Source organism: Mastomys coucha, unplaced genomic scaffold (assembly GCF_008632895.1).
Source record: "Mastomys coucha isolate ucsf_1 unplaced genomic scaffold, UCSF_Mcou_1 pScaffold20, whole genome shotgun sequence".
Taxonomy (NCBI): domain Eukaryota; kingdom Metazoa; phylum Chordata; class Mammalia; order Rodentia; family Muridae; genus Mastomys; species Mastomys coucha.
Window position 1 is genome coordinate 86,659,631 of NW_022196903.1, and position 17,158 is coordinate 86,676,788.

At 45.4% G+C, this 17,158-nt stretch overlaps 1 protein-coding gene and 1 long non-coding RNA gene across 6 annotated transcripts in view; one reads left to right on the forward strand and one right to left on the reverse strand.

The window, feature by feature from the left end:
* Positions 1 to 16,691, reverse strand: part of Adamts9 (ADAM metallopeptidase with thrombospondin type 1 motif 9) — a 173,280-nt gene extending 156,589 nt beyond the window's left edge. For 4 of the 5 annotated variants that reach the window (XM_031382630.1, XM_031382628.1, XM_031382629.1 and 1 more), the window contains exons 1-3: positions 16,226 to 16,691; positions 15,233 to 15,633; positions 10,275 to 10,437 (exon numbers count right to left, since the gene is read on the reverse strand). In XM_031382630.1, coding sequence (XP_031238490.1) covers positions 10,275 to 10,437; positions 15,233 to 15,633; positions 16,226 to 16,340 — 679 coding nt within the window. In that variant the 5' untranslated portion in view covers positions 16,341 to 16,691. The remainder of the gene's footprint in view (positions 1 to 10,274; positions 10,438 to 15,232; positions 15,634 to 16,225) is intronic. The other variant, XM_031382627.1, reaches the window with a different exon arrangement.
* The window catches only part of LOC116099289, a 302,399-nt gene continuing 298,778 nt past the window's right edge, over positions 13,538 to 17,158 (forward strand). Inside the window, exon 1 of the long non-coding RNA XR_004122191.1 lies at positions 13,538 to 14,015. This is a non-coding gene — a long non-coding RNA (uncharacterized LOC116099289). The remainder of the gene's footprint in view (positions 14,016 to 17,158) is intronic.

Below are 17,158 nucleotides of genomic sequence, written 5' to 3' on the forward strand. Positions count from 1 at the left end.
CCATTGCCTGCCAGTGCATGGCCAGCCAGGCTGCCAGGACAGATGAACAAGTGCCTGAACGGGACGGTTCTATTTTGTTTGTTTGTTTTGTTTTTAATATTTCCCACAACAAACCCCAAGTACGGATGCTCAATATCAGTAGTCATGAGGGAATGCAAATTAAAGCTACAGAGAGACTCTGTTCCAGCCTACTAGATTAGCAAAATAAAATAAAAGAAAATAAAAAATAAAAATACACAAAATAGCGAGTCCTTGTTAAGGACCCAGAAAACAGACTTTCACACCCTACTGCAAAATGACACAGAGTTTAGTAAATTGGCAGTTTCTGACAAATTCTATACACATTTATCATATAAGCCAGCCTCTCCAAAGTGGTCATACAACTGGAATGAAAACTATATTCATGCAGGGATCTGTATTCAAGTATTTAGAATGGCCTTATTTACAACAGAAAAACACAAGTGTTCACCAATTGCATAATGGATGAGTGTTACGTCCATAAAGTGGAATAGTGCTCCATAGTAAGAAGGAGGACTAGCTGGGTAGATGATCAGTAAAGACAGCAGTGTGGGTGAATCACAAAAGCAATGAACTTGCTGATCCTGTCTATAGAGTATTACTGGAAAGAGAGCCTAATGTTATGGTATCATAACGTTTGCCCAAGCTTGCAGGACTGTATGCTGAGAAGACAGCTTTTTCGGCAGGTAAATTTTACCTTAAAATGAAATGCAAGCAGGGACACTGGCAACCCAAGAGGAAAATAAAGAGATCTTTAACAGTTAGAGCAGAAAACATTCTAAGTCTATGCCGAAATCCGGTTGAACCCTCTCTAGACACAAGCTGCAGTTTTCAGCATTCTCTTCTAATATCACAGAGAATAGGTAACGGATGAGAAAGGAAGACCCACCCCAACTCAGCTTTCACTTGGGTCTGTCCTCTCCTGAAATCCACCAGTCCCACTACACACCTGACTCCGCATCTCCCTACCTCCCTCTCTGTGGTACTTTCTATTTATTAAGGATTTGCATCCACACAGAACGTTCACACAGACATCTGATCCAAACATTATAGAAAAGAATCATGGGAAAATTTACCTGCAAATGATTCACCCAGAATGACCACAATATCAACTCAGCAATGGTCTGATTATCCTAAAGTACCAAAACTTGGAGGATACAAAGTTGTGGAATATAAATCTCCGTGGTAGAATAAATAGCCTTTTATTAAACCAATCGTCTAATCATCTTGCCTCATGTCAAGAGACACTCCAAGGTCTTACTTTGAAAATAGCCCATCCTGGATAAGGGCTGAAGGAAGGATGCCCCTATCAACTCCGAAGAGCTCCCATTCCCACCAGCAGAAGCCCTCTGACAGTTCTCAGGGTCCTTTTACAGAAAGATGTGCATCCACACCCACTTCCAGTGGCTTCTGAGAGCATGGACACATTAGCAAGTAGCCGCATTACCTGACCCTTAGCAACAGAAAGTAACTTCTACAGTACAGCAGGAACTCCTAAGATCTTGATGGACAGGAGACAGGAAATACCTGACCCTTGCAGCAGCAGTAAGGGAATTGCACCTCCCAGCTCTCTCTGGGTTCAGAAAGTTAAAATGCTCTAAGTAAGGCACAGGAGAACTCTTCTCACATCATCGAGAAAAGACACCTCCTTAGGTCCAGGCCTGTCTTGCCACTTTCCATCTTCAAACTAGTTCTTCAGGGAAATCTCAGGTGAGAGGCCACCTTGAGCGGCATAGAGGACAGTGGAAAGAAGGGCTATGATTAGAGACTGTTTCTGTTGGGAGGAAAACTCCAAGAGATAGCAATATAAGCAAAGCATAGACACACACACACACACACACACACACACACACACACACACACAAAGCAAAACAAAACAAAACAACACCACCCAGCCCAATGCTTGGGAGATGGCTCTTTAGGGAAAAGTCTTACCATGCAAATGTGTATACATAGTTCAGATCCCTAACACCCATGTAGATGCTGGATGGGCATGGAGGCCTCTCTGTAATCCCTGCATTTAGGAGGTAGAGATACCCAGGGTGAGCTTGTTAGCTAGATTAGATGAATAGAGTTGGTGAGCTCCAGTCTAGTAAGCAATCTTGCCTTTATAAATTAAGTGGGTAGTGATTGAGGAAGACACCTGACACAAACCTCAGGGTTTTCTACACAAGAGCACACATGTACACAGGCATCCACATAGGTGAACACAAACACGTATATACATGCAAAACACATACATACACACCCCACCACCACCACCACCACCAACAACAACAACAATGACAACAACAAAAATACCCAACCACACTGCCTTTTGTGCTTCACCAAATCCTTCTAAAACTCAGAGGCTCTGTGTGATACCTGCTCTGTGGTTGAGGGCTAGCTCCATCTTGAAATTATTGTAGCATCACAATGACCAGGATGAAGCATGGACCAGAACAAGTAGATAGAAAACAAACTGACAAACAAACATACTGGGCCAGCTTGAGCAAATCTAAAACTACATGGCAATTTTAACATCAGCAACGGTAACAACACAAAGCTTTTGAAGATGCAACCACCCCACACAATGCGCAGACTTTATGGAGATTCCAGTCTAACCAAACAGAAAGGAATTGGGAAACAAGAAGGAACAGCTTAATGTAGGTGCTATTCATGTGGTGTGGAGGAATCAGTGCTAATTTTGCTTTCCACAGAAAATGTATTTCACCTACTTAGAAAATTTCCCTTAGTTGTCCAGACAGATAATTAGAGATGGGAAGCCATGAATCTTAAGTTCATTTTAAAACATTCCAGGAAGAAGCAAGCCAACAGGAAGTAAGTGTGAAATCCTTGGTCTCTATTAAATATAGATGGTGTGTTCATTTTGCTATGTACACTTGAATATGTTCATAATAAAAGGTGTTTTTTTTTAAACAAGCAAACATACAAACAACAAGAAGATGGTGCCAGATGTGTTGGGATACACCTATAATCTTAGCACTTCGGAAGCTAAAAGTGAAGGGTCAAGTTGGAGTCTACCTTAGGTGAGACTGTGAGACCATGAGAACAAACAAAAGAAGACTCATTCATTCCTACATCTGAAGTCCTTACACTCAATCATTCATTCCTTCATTCGAGGTCCCCACCCTGGGACTTATGCTGAGTTCTATACAATAATTGGAGGGTGCCCTTGCATTGGAAGTTGCCTGTTTTTATTTCACAAGGTGAGAGATGTAGATGAAAGAGGCTGCAGGAAATGTGTACTAAAGGAGAGCCTAAGAAGCTGATTAACCTACTGTGGACCACCATTTACCCAGGCACTGGCCAGCTGCCTTGGTGTTGTTCATAGAAAGTCCTCTGAGGGATTCCTGAACATCACCTTTCACTGCCCCAGGGGTGCTAATGTACTCAGTAGATTGATGCTACATTAACCCTGGGATCCCAGAAGTTAATCTGTAAGAAGCAGACACTCCAACAGGGGCATGCTAGAATCACAAAGCCACTGGGTGTCATTACAGTCTAGGTGAGAAGTTGGAGCATGGAGCTCCTCATAATCAAGCCAGACTCCAGGCAGGCCAGTTGATAATCTGTCCAGGAACTGTAATTTCTGTGAATGCAGTTGAATCCACAAAGGAGCAGGCTCCAAAGGTCCCACCCCCACCTGGGGGTTGATACTCAGTTAATGGTTGGTAGAGTTGAGGGAGAAATATTTACTTCAATGGAGGACCCACTGATAAGGTGCTCATTCTCCTGTAAACCACCCTTCACTTACCCTCTGTAAGCAACACTAATAAAACTCACTGGATTATTACAAAACAGAGTTGGGGGCATGCAAGCAGAGGATGGGAAAGGAAAGGGATTAGTGGAAGAGGGAGGGGACAACAAAAGGGTAGGAGGGAGATGGATATCCTTGTATTACAGGCCATACCAATTTCTACTATATATAATTAACATATAGCAATTAAAAATAAAAGACAAGAAAAAGCTTGTATAATCTATGTAAAGACTCAGACCCATGTAGGATGCATGCTCAATACAAGCCATAGGAAATTTGCTTGAAAATTGGACATTAAATGCAAACCAATAAAACTATGCTCTGAAATTTTAAATCAGAAAGGATTTGCCACCTGGGCATGATGGCACCCATCTGCAATGTCAGCCATAAGTGGCCGAGGAAGGAGGATCAGAAATTCAAGGTGAAGCTAGGCTATGAAGGAACAATGTATCTCACCAAAGTGGGGACAAAAAAGAGTTTTCTGGAGGGCAGCTTTTATTTGTGTTTTCAGTAAAGTCTGGCCCCTAGTATAGAACAAACTAAACTTGTTTGTTTAAGGTGGAGCTGTACACCCACTTCCTACCATCAGTGTGACTTTGGTAAGCTGCTCAACTCCTCTGAGCTGTGCTTTTATCTCAGCTGTTGAATAGGGATGACACGGCTTCCCATGATGGTGATGAGTGTATTGATTTGATAACAGGTGGCAAAGCGATCTCTGATGCACACGAGAGCCCCATATGATGGCCTCCACTGTGTTGATCCCCACTCTTTAGACTTTAGATAAGTTTTTTTGTTTTGGACAATGTACCCTGAGGTTCACGTGGCCAGGAGACTGTAGGTTGGACATACTTGCTAAAATCTGTGAAAAGTATTATAGAATAAGAGCAAAAGGATAAACAAAATAAAAAAAGTAAACTTAAAAAGCAAAGATTGCCTATGTCCTTTAAAACAAAAAATAATCACTTCCCATACCTTTGTGTGTCTGCTAAAGATTTGTTTTACTTGCACATACTGTTATATTATAATTATATCATTATAAAATTATGTTAATTATAAATATACAGTTACTGGTAAACTACTACTAATATGGCCCACTATCCTGTGCCCCAGGATATAGCACAAAAGATCATAAGAACAGATAAACTTTGTCATTTTTAAAAGCTGGGACTTTTGAGGAGCATCTAGCTCATCATTTGCTTCTTTGCCCAGCACTTCCCAGTGTGTTAAATCTACATCTTCCTTTTTAATGGCTGCACAGGAATCCTTCTTGCGTTCACACAATATTTTATTCATCTGTCTTCCTTCTGGGGGTACTTGTTTCTAGTTCTTTCCTCCGATCATCAGCATTGAAGCAGTTCAGAAATGCTTTCACACAACTGTTCAACTGTTCAACTGTTTCTTTAGGTGTGGCATTGACGAGCCAAGAAGCACCTAATGCTAAATGTCCTAATGGTGGTGGGGGAAGCTGTCCTTTGTGCAACGGAGGCTAAAGGAGAAATTTTAGTAAAAGAAAAGAGTGTCTTGCAGATTCAGGCAAACAGCCTCTCGCTGGCACTCACTTACTAGCGAGTCTGATTGATTAGCTCATTGGTGAGAGCTAATCCTCCTGTAAAAGGTTCAGGGTCAAACAGAAACAGAACTTGGGAGTGGGGAATTGGCAAAATGTTAGTAGAGTCTCGTTCCTGAACCCATGTTAAAAAGTCTGCTTTGGTGTGCCCAGTTTGTAATCCCAGCACTGGGTAGACAGAGTTGCAGGATTCTGGAGGCTTGTCAGCCAGTAGAGCCAAGTTGACAAGCTCCAGGTTTACTGAGAGATCCCATGTCATAAGGAGAACAATGGAGGAAAGCACTTGACGTTGACCTCCAGTCTTCTCATGCACTTGCACACAACTGCACACACCCCAAACATGCACATAAACAGACACAGAGTCGGGCAGTGGTAGTGCCCGCCTTTAATCCCAGCGCTTGGGAGGCAGAAGCAGGTGGGTTTCTGAGTTCCAGGCCAGCCTGGTCTACACAGTGAGTACCAGGACAACACAGAGAAACCTTGTTTTGAAAAACCAAAAAACCAAAAAAACAAAACAAAAACAAAAACAAACAAAACAAACAAAACAAAACAAAACAAAAAAACTAACAGACACAGAGAGAGACAGAGGCAGAGAAACAGGACTTGTATGTTTTTACCTGGAAGCAAGTAATGGAAATAACAATAGCCCTTGTAAGGGCTCCTCCAGCCTGCCACTGGGGTCCCTCAGGTGAAGGACAGGTGGATGGAGAGATCAGTAAACCTGTCTCTGCTCTCTCAAAGACATGGTGCCGAAAGATGACACCCAACTCTCCATTGTGAATCTCAATGAATTCACAAACAGAATGAAAAGACAAAACATGTAGATACATCCAAGCAGTCAAAGTCTACATTCAATGGCCTCAAAACAGAGCAGAGTCAGAAAGGGCAGACACTAGGCCAAGAGCTTTCCATCAACAAAATGCACACTGGGTGAAGAGGAAATACGAGACAGAAGTTCTCTCAGTCTCACCACTGGTGGTCACAACAGCTTTGGGCAAGTTCCATAATCCATTAACAATGTGCTTCCCGAAAAACTACAGGTGATTACATCTGGGTTTGGTGTTTCCAGTTTCCCTTCCCTGACCACGATGATGTTATCTTCCCTATTTTCATGACCTTTTTTTTTTTTTTTTTTTTTTTTTTTTTTTTTTTTTTTTTTTTTTTTTTGTTTTTTCCCGTTCTTCCATCCTATGGCTACTACCTGTTAAACCCTGCCCTGGTACCTTCATTCTTTCATGCTCAGTCTGAACATACCTGAGAAAATTCATGTCATTTTTATTTGGTATTCTATAATATGATTCAGGTCATATCAAATAGATGGTTTCTAGAAACTGTCAGGACATAGAAGAGTTACTCAATAAGTACTTGATGGCTCATTAAATGAATGCATACAAAGCTATACCTTCCCTTGTAAGTCCACATTAGACTCCTTCACACATTTTTAGTACACTATCTCAGACTCTGTTCTGAGAATGAGACCAACAGCAAGAGCCAAAAATGAGCAAGGTTTACATCCCATCTGTGTGCAGCAGGACAAGAGGCAGAGTAGCCTGCCCTGCTGAGAATCCCATGATCCAGCAACTCAAAGGTGAGGTTCAGCTCTAAGGCTTCCAGAGGCCACTCCCAGACTTGGGCAAGAAAATAGTTCCATCAGATGTTGAATGTGCAGGGTTATCGCTACTTAAAATAAGAACCTAATTCCACAGCCCACACTCTGATCTCTTCTATCATCTACAACTAGAGTATTGAACTAGACTTTACTACTGAAGATTGCGGTTCAAATATTCTACTGCCCTATCAGAAAAGACCAGAAGGAATTGACATAAGAAAATGAAGTACTGAAGATACAAACTACACGGGTCAGAGAGCAACATATGCCTTCCATTAAGCTTTAGTTGAATTTACCTGAATATCCCAATTGCCTGGACAATTATTAAAACTGCCACTATGACTCCATCCCATTTGCCTGAGAGACATGGACTGATTTCTTTGTTTTAAGGGAATCTGCATTCCTATTCCCCAGAGGGGAGATGACCAATCCCTGCTCAGGACTGGAAGGAGAAATCACTGTGGCTGAGTGGACAGACATTACTAGGCATCTCCTTTCCTCTCTGCCAAGAGCTACTGCTTCACCAGCGTGCTATGTTCACTCTTCAGGCAAAGGCTGCCTGTGGTCCGAGGCCTGCCTGTCAGTGCCGCTAAGGGTGCTGGTGAATTGTACCACATTCCAAAGATGTGGTACACATCTGTCCTGAGACTCCTGCATCTGAATTCAAAGAGATACAGAAGCAACTGAGACAGAAAAGTCTAAGGGGCAAAGTCCAACAGCAACCTTTTGGCAGAACCAGTCAAAACTGCCAGGCTCTCTAGGGGTAACCCCTAATCGCAGTGCAAGTAGAGAGATAGGCGAGTCTCTGTGAGTTCACGGTCAGCCTGACCTACATAAATAAACTAATTCCAAGTTAGCCAGGGCTATGCAGAAGCCCCTATCTTAAAACAAAGAACCCCAAACTACCAGGCTTCTGATTCATCACATAGGGTTAAAGATGTGTTCAGCAGATTGGTCCCTGGCAAATTAATACCAGAAAGTAAACCTACACTTGGTCTTTGGGAGGCTGCATCCTCTGACCCCCAACAACTCAACAACTAGAGCCTAAGTGAGCTTTTCTGGACAGATGATCCGTTCTCCATTGATCATCTTCAATATCCTACAGGTAAGTTTTTTTTCTTTCTCTCTCTTTTTAAATAAGATCTGAAAATGTGTCCTCTAGCCCAGAAAAATCAAAAGTCTATTAATTTGTGCCAGGTAATTGCTTCAAACAAAAACAAAAACTTGAAAATTCTCTTGAACGATAGTGTTAGGACTTTTCCTCCCCTGCTTCACTTCCCATAGGCACGCTTCGGTGCTAAAATGGGTGGGAGAGGAGGCTAACACTTGCAGGCTTTTCTTTGGACTGTCAGTGAGGTCTCGGGAAGGTTACTTCATCCACGTAAGCACCAGTGTCCTCACCAGATAGGAGGCAGACGAGAGTGCTCTGCCTTGCTGAATCTGTAGTAGAAATGGAGGGCAAGAGTATAGGTCCTGTGCTTTGTACAGTGACTAAATCAAGTATGTCCTAGCTACCTTTTAAAAAGCTATTCTGCAGTCATGTCAGGGAAAAGAACATTAGAGCACAGATAGCATGTTCAGGGCATTAAACACATGTATCATGTCCATGTCTTTTTAACACATTAATTAGATAGAAGGGGAAAAATCATGTATTTTCCTTCTATCCTATGTAAATATATTTATGACATATATAAACACATAAAATATATTAATAACATAGATTAAGCATGTATAAACATGTTTATAACACATATAAACATGTATAACACATGTTTAAAATATGTGTTTGCTAACATAGATTTGAGAAATGAAAATAAGCCTGGCTTACCATAGTCAAAAAATAAAAATAAGGCGAGTCTTAACTATTAAACTAGCTGGCAGCTGGCAGGCTTGCTGCAACTTGAGCGCCTGAGACCATTGTTTCCCAGGACAACTAAGCGAGGTCAACTTTTGGCTTTTCTTTTTTGCCTCTTTTGTGTTTAGACCTCTCAATAAATAGACCAGGCAGTTCTGGCAGTCACAAAGTAGCCCGGGCTAGCCTTGAACTCACAATCCTCCAGATGTGTGCCCTATGGCTTCTTCTGTCCTTTAGAGAGACCAAGTAAAGTGATTTCAGTTATACCCCACCTTCCTCTCATGGTAAGACCACAACAATGGATGCCATGAGCCCGGAGACCTATATAATTCTACCATTGCCATTGACTACCTTCAGATTACCGGCAACTATCCTTATCTTTCATGATTCACTTTACAAGTGATGCCTGTCGTAGGGATGAGGACACAAGGCAGCATCCCTCCGAGCAATTCTGCTACAGAGAGAAGATGAAGCTGACAACTCCTTGGGGGGATCATTTAAAGCCTCTCCAAGGTAGTCCTGTATGGAGATACCAGAAAACCTTGTTGAGGATACCAGAAAACTTTGAATAGCTAGCTGCTCACTTTGTTGAGGCAGTTTTTTTATGAAGAAAGAAAGAAATGGTTCCACAAGCAAGAAGTCAATGGACTTTTAAAAACATTCTAACACCTTAATACACAAGAACAACCAACAGTAAGGATGCTGCTCAGTGGTAAGCTGCAAGCAGGTGAAAAACAGCCAGGCCTGGGAGTCAGTAAGAAATGCTGCAACACTGCCGACTAAAACCCACAGACAAGCACTCGTTTCCTCAAGTGCTCAAGAAAATATATTCCTAATGATCGACCCACATATCAGCCCCCAAATCCGTGACAATCTGCCCGTAATGGAGTGAAGTTCAGCCCTAGATTTACAGTGTAAGGATGGGACTGAAACTTACTAGGAAGCTTGCAGATCCATTCTTGGATTTCCTAAAACCACGGGGCATTTAGTCAAACCGATAAATACACAGCAGCTGCTTTGAGTTCCATTATAAGATAAAAAAAAACAAATAAAAAAAACCCCTATGCAGCATGCACAAGGTATAAATGTGGCATGAAACCAAAAGTGAAACCAAATGAATAGAAGAGATGAAGAAAACACTACGGCTCGCTGAAGTCACAGGTTCAGACCCCAGCTTTGTTCTGAGTATCAACAACTTCAACAGAATTGGCGGCTTTGCCCACAGATGGACTGGAGTCATTGCTTCCTGAGCTCCAATCCTGACTGTAAATTCTTAGCTGTGCAACCTTGAATAAACCACTCAACCTCTCTGCAGTTTCCAATTATACAAGGGGCTATACCTACCTTACTGGGGGAATGACTAAGCCATATTGTCCTGCAAACAGAGAGAAAGCCGATGCCTCCTTGCAGTGAGGCAATGAACCCATGTCAACATTGTGTCTGTATTTAACCAAGAAGCAAATACCTGAGGTGTCACAGGCATGCTTTCCTGTGGAGGGTTCCCTCTGAGGGGTGCTGCGCCTATAAATAACGTGGGGTTTGTTTTGTTCCTCATCGTCCTCTTGCTCATCCGTGGACAGCAGTGGTTCGATGAAATAATCTCCATCGTGGGACCGGAACGTGCCCATCTGTGAAGAGAGAAGAGAGGTTGATTTAACACAACTCAGCCAACAGGAGGGATAAAAACAACCTACAGAGTGACGTAATTCCAGGGAGGAGCAGAGTAGTTTGTTGGTTCCTGCCTCCGGGGCTGCTGAAACTCTTCTGAGGTAGCCTAGGACACATGGCTCATCTCTACTCTCTGTCATAGTGGGAGCCAATTCTCAACCTGATCTCACCTGCTTCTTTCTCATAGCTAGCTTTTTCTTGGTGCTGACGTTTCAAATCTCTTCATGCTTCAGGCAGCTAAAAGAGATCCTGTGGACTGTTCGGGCTGCCTGGAAAGTCAGACACCAGGGCATAGCTGAGGGACAAGCCAAAACCTTCTCCTTCACATTCACCAGGTACATGTAAGCCACAATATCCTAAAGGTAGAGAGACGCCTGTAACTCTGACACACGGGCTCTTCCTGTTCCCTTAAGGCAGAGTGATATCCTGAAAACCAGTGTTGTCATAGGCTGCTACTTGCTCGCCCAGCACCACGCCTAGTCTCCTTGAGCAGCTTCCTTACTGGTCAGTTGGAGGTGAAGTTCCTAAAGGGAAGCTGTGAAAGTTAGCCAAGTTCAAGAACCTTCTCAGGCTCTGAAATGGCCAGTGGGTTTTGTTGTAGCTCGTTGTTGGTCTTGGGCCAATTTGCTCTTACCTAGCACTGTGAGGGAGCACCTTGCCAAAGGCCCTTCTCCTGGTCCCCTCTTTGAATATCTACAAGGTTTGCAAATGGTTCACAATGCCTCAGGTTTGAACCATTTAATGTCGTATGAATATTGAAAGTGCCAAGTCTCAGAGGAGACACAAAATTATTGTCTCTTCACACACCGACAAATAACCAGAAGCCTTCTCTCATTTCCTGGACACAAGAGAAAAGATCACCCCTGAATACTAGTGTGGGTACCTGCACTAGCACCCTCCAGAGCCGATTAGAGAGCCAGATCACTGACCTGTGCCTCCTATCTGCTGAACTGCATCAAAATCTCTGGGGTCAGCTGAAGAGTCAGAATTTCCATGCCCTTTCCTCCCAGGTGTCTAATCCAAGAAAACACACACACAACTCCAGGCTTTCCCAAAGGCACTGCTTTCCCAAAGCAAGGCGGATCAAAGGAGCCTGGGAGAAAAACTTATTTTCTGAGGAGATTCCAAGTGACACGCTGTATTTCCAGATTCAGAATTTCTAGGTATGGTGTCTAGAATCTGATGTCTTAACACAACTCCCCATCCTGACTCAGGAGCATAGACTCAGGCAGAAGTCAGTTTCAGTACAGTCTGTGACAGACTCTGACCAGAGAAGCAGCAGATTAGCACATTCATGTTCACCAAGGCAGTAGTAGTCAGTATACACCTCTGGTAGCCCGTAAGCACAGGGCATGTGAGACCTACAGGAAACAGTAAAGGGAGCCTGGGAGGCACAGCCATGCAGTGATTCGGTTTTCAGTGGTACAGAGCAGGTCGCTGTTAGTGCTGATTCTTGGACCCAGAACCCTGATTTTATTTCAGTGTATGGAAAAACAAATCCAGTCATTCTCTTAAGGAGTATAATTGCAACTTGGTCATCTATCATCATGAGGCCTGGAAGAGGAAGGCCCAGATAGTCTTACAAGCAAAATAGGTAGCTTTGAGGACTGGACCATTGTATCACAGAGCCTCCAGCAAAAGCTCAATAAATGGTAGCAATATGGAGACAAAATCAGTTTCCTTGTTGGTTCAGAAATAATCATTGAGACCCCAACTTGTTTTGTGCTGACTTAAGTGACCATTTTTTTTTTCCGAGACAGGATTTCTCTGTATAGCCCTGGCTGTCCTGGAACTCACTCTATAGACCAGGCTGGCCTCGAACTCAGACTTTCTCCTGCCTCTGCCTTCCAAGTGCTGGGATTAAAGGCATGTGCCACCACTGCCTGGCCTCCATTTTTTAAATGTGTATTACATACACATATACAACCATGTATCATCTAAACTGTAGTACAGGAGAGGGAGAGATAGGTTCTGATGCAATTCTGGAATATATATATATATATTCCACATATATATATATATTCCATATATACATATACATATATTTTGGATATATATATTTCCATATATATATATATATATATTGGAATTGCACCAGAACCTATTTATGTATATATATGTATACATATATTTACTGATTTACTGAACACAGGAAATTAAGATAGAATTTAGAGAAAGTATAAAGCCAACTACTTGAAATACAGAATTTCGGAAGAGAGACCTAAGATAAAATTGGACACTAGGGTACGTGTGAGAGGATGTAATGTCAGGATCTTATTATCAGCTGTGGAGTTTGATATTGTTCACTAGAATATAAGGAGGTGTGTAAGCTGTGTGAACAAAGGGTGGCAATGAGATTTTGAAGCCCGCTTATTCACCTTATTGGTGTGTGACAGGCGTTGAGAAAGAAAAATATTCTGGGAAAGAAGCAGGTAGATGAAGGTCTTTCTCAGACCATGGTCCTATAGGAAGGAAGAAAAACAAAACAAAACAAAACAAAACAAAACAAAACAAGGTACAGGCATTCCCTCAGCAGAGGAGAGCAGTGTATGGAATTCAGAAACACTGCAAACGGGAGCGGTGGGGTATGGCGGTGTGGGTGTGGGGTGTACAGGGTCGGATCACTCTGATGAGGCCAGGTTTCCTGGAGGCCTTCCTGGGCAAACTGAGGAACATCATTGTCCAGGGACGGCTACAGAAATGAAAAAAGAGGAATCTTGGGAGGAAATAATTCCAGGAGACAAAGAAAGCAGGAAGCTCTAAGCTAGATTAGTGGCTAAAGACATAAAAACCTAGATCGCTTATTTAAAAAAAAAAATGTAGCCCCTTCCTCATCCCCCGGCCCCCAAAGACATGCTGCAGATTACATGCTGCGTTAATGGGGATAGTATACCCCAGAGAGTCTTTTCAGGAGCCCCGGTTCTCAGTTCTCAAGGAGACCACGTGCACTGTGTTACCATGTAAAACCACCAATGAAAATTAAGGACCTACGCAGAAAAATATTTATACAACTGCTGGGGCTACTCGGATTCCACCGGTGTGTAGGCGGGGAAAGAGGAGGAGTAAAGACTGTTTACCAACGAAGTACACAAGCAGCCCTATCTAAGATCCAGGAATTGGGGGTCCCTAGCTTTAAATCGTGGGGTGCGCTGATTGGGATCAGCCTCAAGATTTCAGCCTAGGCCTACCTAGGCGATAACCTCTCAAAAACTGGAGCCAGTCTTCTGTCCAGGCCCAGGTTTGAGGCCGTGATGACTCAACGCAGCATCCCCTCCCCTTGCTAAACTGCGGTCTCCGCCTACCCCCAATCAATCTCAAGGAAGCACTTTGGGCTCCAGGATTCCCGGCACTTAGCTGGTGGGTAAAGGGGCTCATCCCCTTCCCCACATCCCACCTTCCCTCCTCCCAGTCTTCGGGAGTGCGGAGCTCCTGCCGGGATCCAAGAGCAGGCTCTTGGTAGTCGAAGAAGGATATAACCTCCAGACTTGGAGTTAAAGACGCAAGTACCAGCCAGCAAATGTGGCAGCCGAGCACGCGAGTGAGTACCCAAGCCCCCATTTAGAAAGGAGAAGGAGGGTGTGTATGTCAAGGGGAGAGAGTAAATGCGCCAGGGGCACAGACTGTTAATAGCCAATTGTGCGTAATGCGCGGTGCATTGAGCTGGGAGAGTCAGCCGCGGGAAAGTTTCTGCGTCATACGCGCGTGGTAGAAACGCACGTCGCTTGGGAAAGTGAAGGACCACCCTAGTTGGGTCCAGAATTGTACAAGACTACTAACTGTCGAAGGAATTAGGGACCAATACCTTGTTGGTCCCAATGGAGGGTAATGTAGGGGTCAGGAAGAAGAGGTGGAGGTATCAACTTGGATCTCGTACTAAATGCCTACTTGACAGCGCCGGGTGGTATCTGTCCACCCAACCTTCCCAGAGAAACGTCCGCTATACATTTCCATTTCTACATTTTGAAACAGCCACAGGTTCTAGAATAGGGCTCTTCTTAAGGCTACCTCTCCAGGCTCTCTCCCACTACTCTAGCGCCTCCAGTCACCACGCCAGCAGGGTGCAGAGTCGGACTGCAGTGCACCACCCCTCCCCCCGACCTTCCAACCCTAAACACCGCCTTAGAGACAGGCTCCGCCCTCACTCTCGGCTCTCAGAGTATTTGGCCCACCCTTCCTTTCCCGGGACAGGATCGGCTTCCCTGTCAGTCTGGTTCCGTTTCAAAATTCCTTGCACGTGATAAAGGCTCCGAGAGGAAAGAACGCGGGGACACTAGGTTGTGTAGCCGCGTCCACAACGTGAGATATCCCAGCACTCCAGTAGGGGTGTCCAGGGATTGTCAGTTTACATCCCTGACTCAGAACGCGCCAATGAGGAGTTGAGTCCGCCCTGCGCTCAGCTGCACGGCCCCAGAGCGGCCAAGTTTGCTACAAGAAACCACAACCCCAGCAACTTTCTCTGAGTTTGTAAACCGACATGCAAGCTACTCAGCAGAGTTGGGCTGCTTACAGCAAACCCAATCTGTCCGATCTAAGACAGCTCCAAAAGATACACGACCCTCTGTGTACACTCTTCTTGAGTGTAAGAGCCCGCACTACTCTGGTAGACCCCCCCCCCCCCCCAATTCCTGAGACCTAAGCCAGTGTTGATATTTAACGTCAGAGCATAGACTCAGTAGTTTCAGACTAGGGTGCAATTAAGTCTTAAAAAAGCAGACGAGGAGGCGGGGAGGAGGGAAGGGGCACGCGCCCACTTACCATTCCGGAGCACAGGCTGATGACCGCAGTGTGCTCGGACTTGGTATTGACATGGCCTTTGTAGAAACAGTGCCTAAGTTCCATTTCCTCCTCGGAATACAGCTTGGTCTGGTTCACTCCTGGCTCTCCAAGGAGGGTGACAGTGAACAGTGGAGCGATAAATCCGGTATGGGCGGTGAGATTAAATAGAAACTGCTGGCCGAAGGCTGAGAGGCGGTAATGCTCCTGGGAAGAGGTAGAGGAAGACGAGGAGGAGGCGAAGGCAGGCCAGGGGTCAGAGGCAGAGTTAATGCTTCGTCGCCTTCTTTTGAAGTGCACGTTCGTGGGAAAGGGTTCCCCGAGGGGGTTCACTCGGATGGGAGACGCGATCTCATATTCGCTCAGACTCTCTAATAATTTCACTGCAGGGAGAAAACAGAGGCAAATGAGCTAATCATTCATTCCCCCCGAAAGTTTTAATTTAAAAAGAAGATGGGGGGCTTTGTCCTAATTTATTTCTCAGCCACTTCGAGTCAATTCTTTCACGCTCCACCACTGGATAAATATTTGTTGGGCGCCTACTGTAATAGTAACAGTCGAGATCTAGGTGAGGGGCTGAGACTACAGCATTAGAAATCAGACAATGAACAAATCTAAAACCATAAAATAATTACAGATTCTGATAAATATACTGAATAAAATAAAATGTGCGCTCTCTGGTGATCCAAGTTATTAATTAGAATTGATTTGGGTCATTGGGTAAGGAGGGTAGAAAATCAGGTAAAGAGGGCTGGGGGAGGTGGTGGCCCAAAAATTCTTGCAGTGCTTCCCTCCCTAATAGTTGTCTAAGGATGACCCAGAGAAGGGAGAGGCTCCAAAACGAGAGGTAATTCTTTCTAGGAAAAGGAGAGAGGCCTCTACTGCGGGGTGCCCGCCCCAGAGCGTGTTCAAGGAGGTGGCGAAGGAGTGTGGGGGGGCTTGAAGGGGGGGCTTGAGGGTCCAGAGCCAGGTTACCTTGCCTCGGGTGCAGCCTGTCCTTGCGCACGGCCGCCGCGGAGTCAGGGCTCCTCATCTCAACCAGGTCCGGCACCAGGAGCGTTAGCAGTGTGGCCCAGGATACTAACTGCATGGTGCTCCTCACCCCTCCCCCCGCTTCTCCCACCCCCCTCCCTCCTGCCGGCTTTGGTGGCTGGCGGCGACGCGAGGCAGCAGCCGTGGAGAGCGCGCGGAACCCCGGCGCCCTGCCGGCAACTTTTTGACTTTAGGAGTCGCTGAGGTCCTGCAGAGAGGGTCCCGTCTGCGCTCCGCTGAGCAACGCTGCCGCCTGCCGTGAGCTGAGGCGCTCGGGCCGCAGGAGGAGGAGAAGGAGGCGGAGGACTAGGGCTCGGCGGCTCGGCCGCATAATGTCCAGCCTGCGGGCAGGAGAAGGCGCGGAACGTGCGCTCCGAGGCGCGCCGGGCGCCCTTTGCTGGCTGAGTTAGCCGAGCCGCTTCTTGAATGGGGGGCCAGGGGGCGGGGGCCCCCGCGGGCGCTCAAATACCCTAGGTGCACGCCTCCAGGAGGAGGAGAGGGGAGGAGAAAACGGGGCAGGCGGCCCGCCTCCTTGCAGATCCTGTCCCCTCCTCGGCCGCGGGTGCCAGGACTCACCGCTTTAGGCCCCTCCAGCTGCCAGAGGCGGAGGCCAGAGGCGCCGGCAGCGCCGGAGCAATCGGTGGCCGTCCGCGTCACCTCCCCAAGGTGGGGTTTTCAGAGACTCCCTGCGAAGAAGGGAGAGCAGAGAAAGTTCTCGCTCTGCGGTGGCGCTAAGCCACCCACCCCGACTCTCCTTTCCTACTTTGGTCTCTCGTTTGGAATCTCTCCCTCGCCGGGTCTTGATGAAGGTCTCTTTGGGCCCCTGTCCCTCTTCTCAGACGGTCTCTTCCTTCTCTTCTTTCTACTGAGCCATCT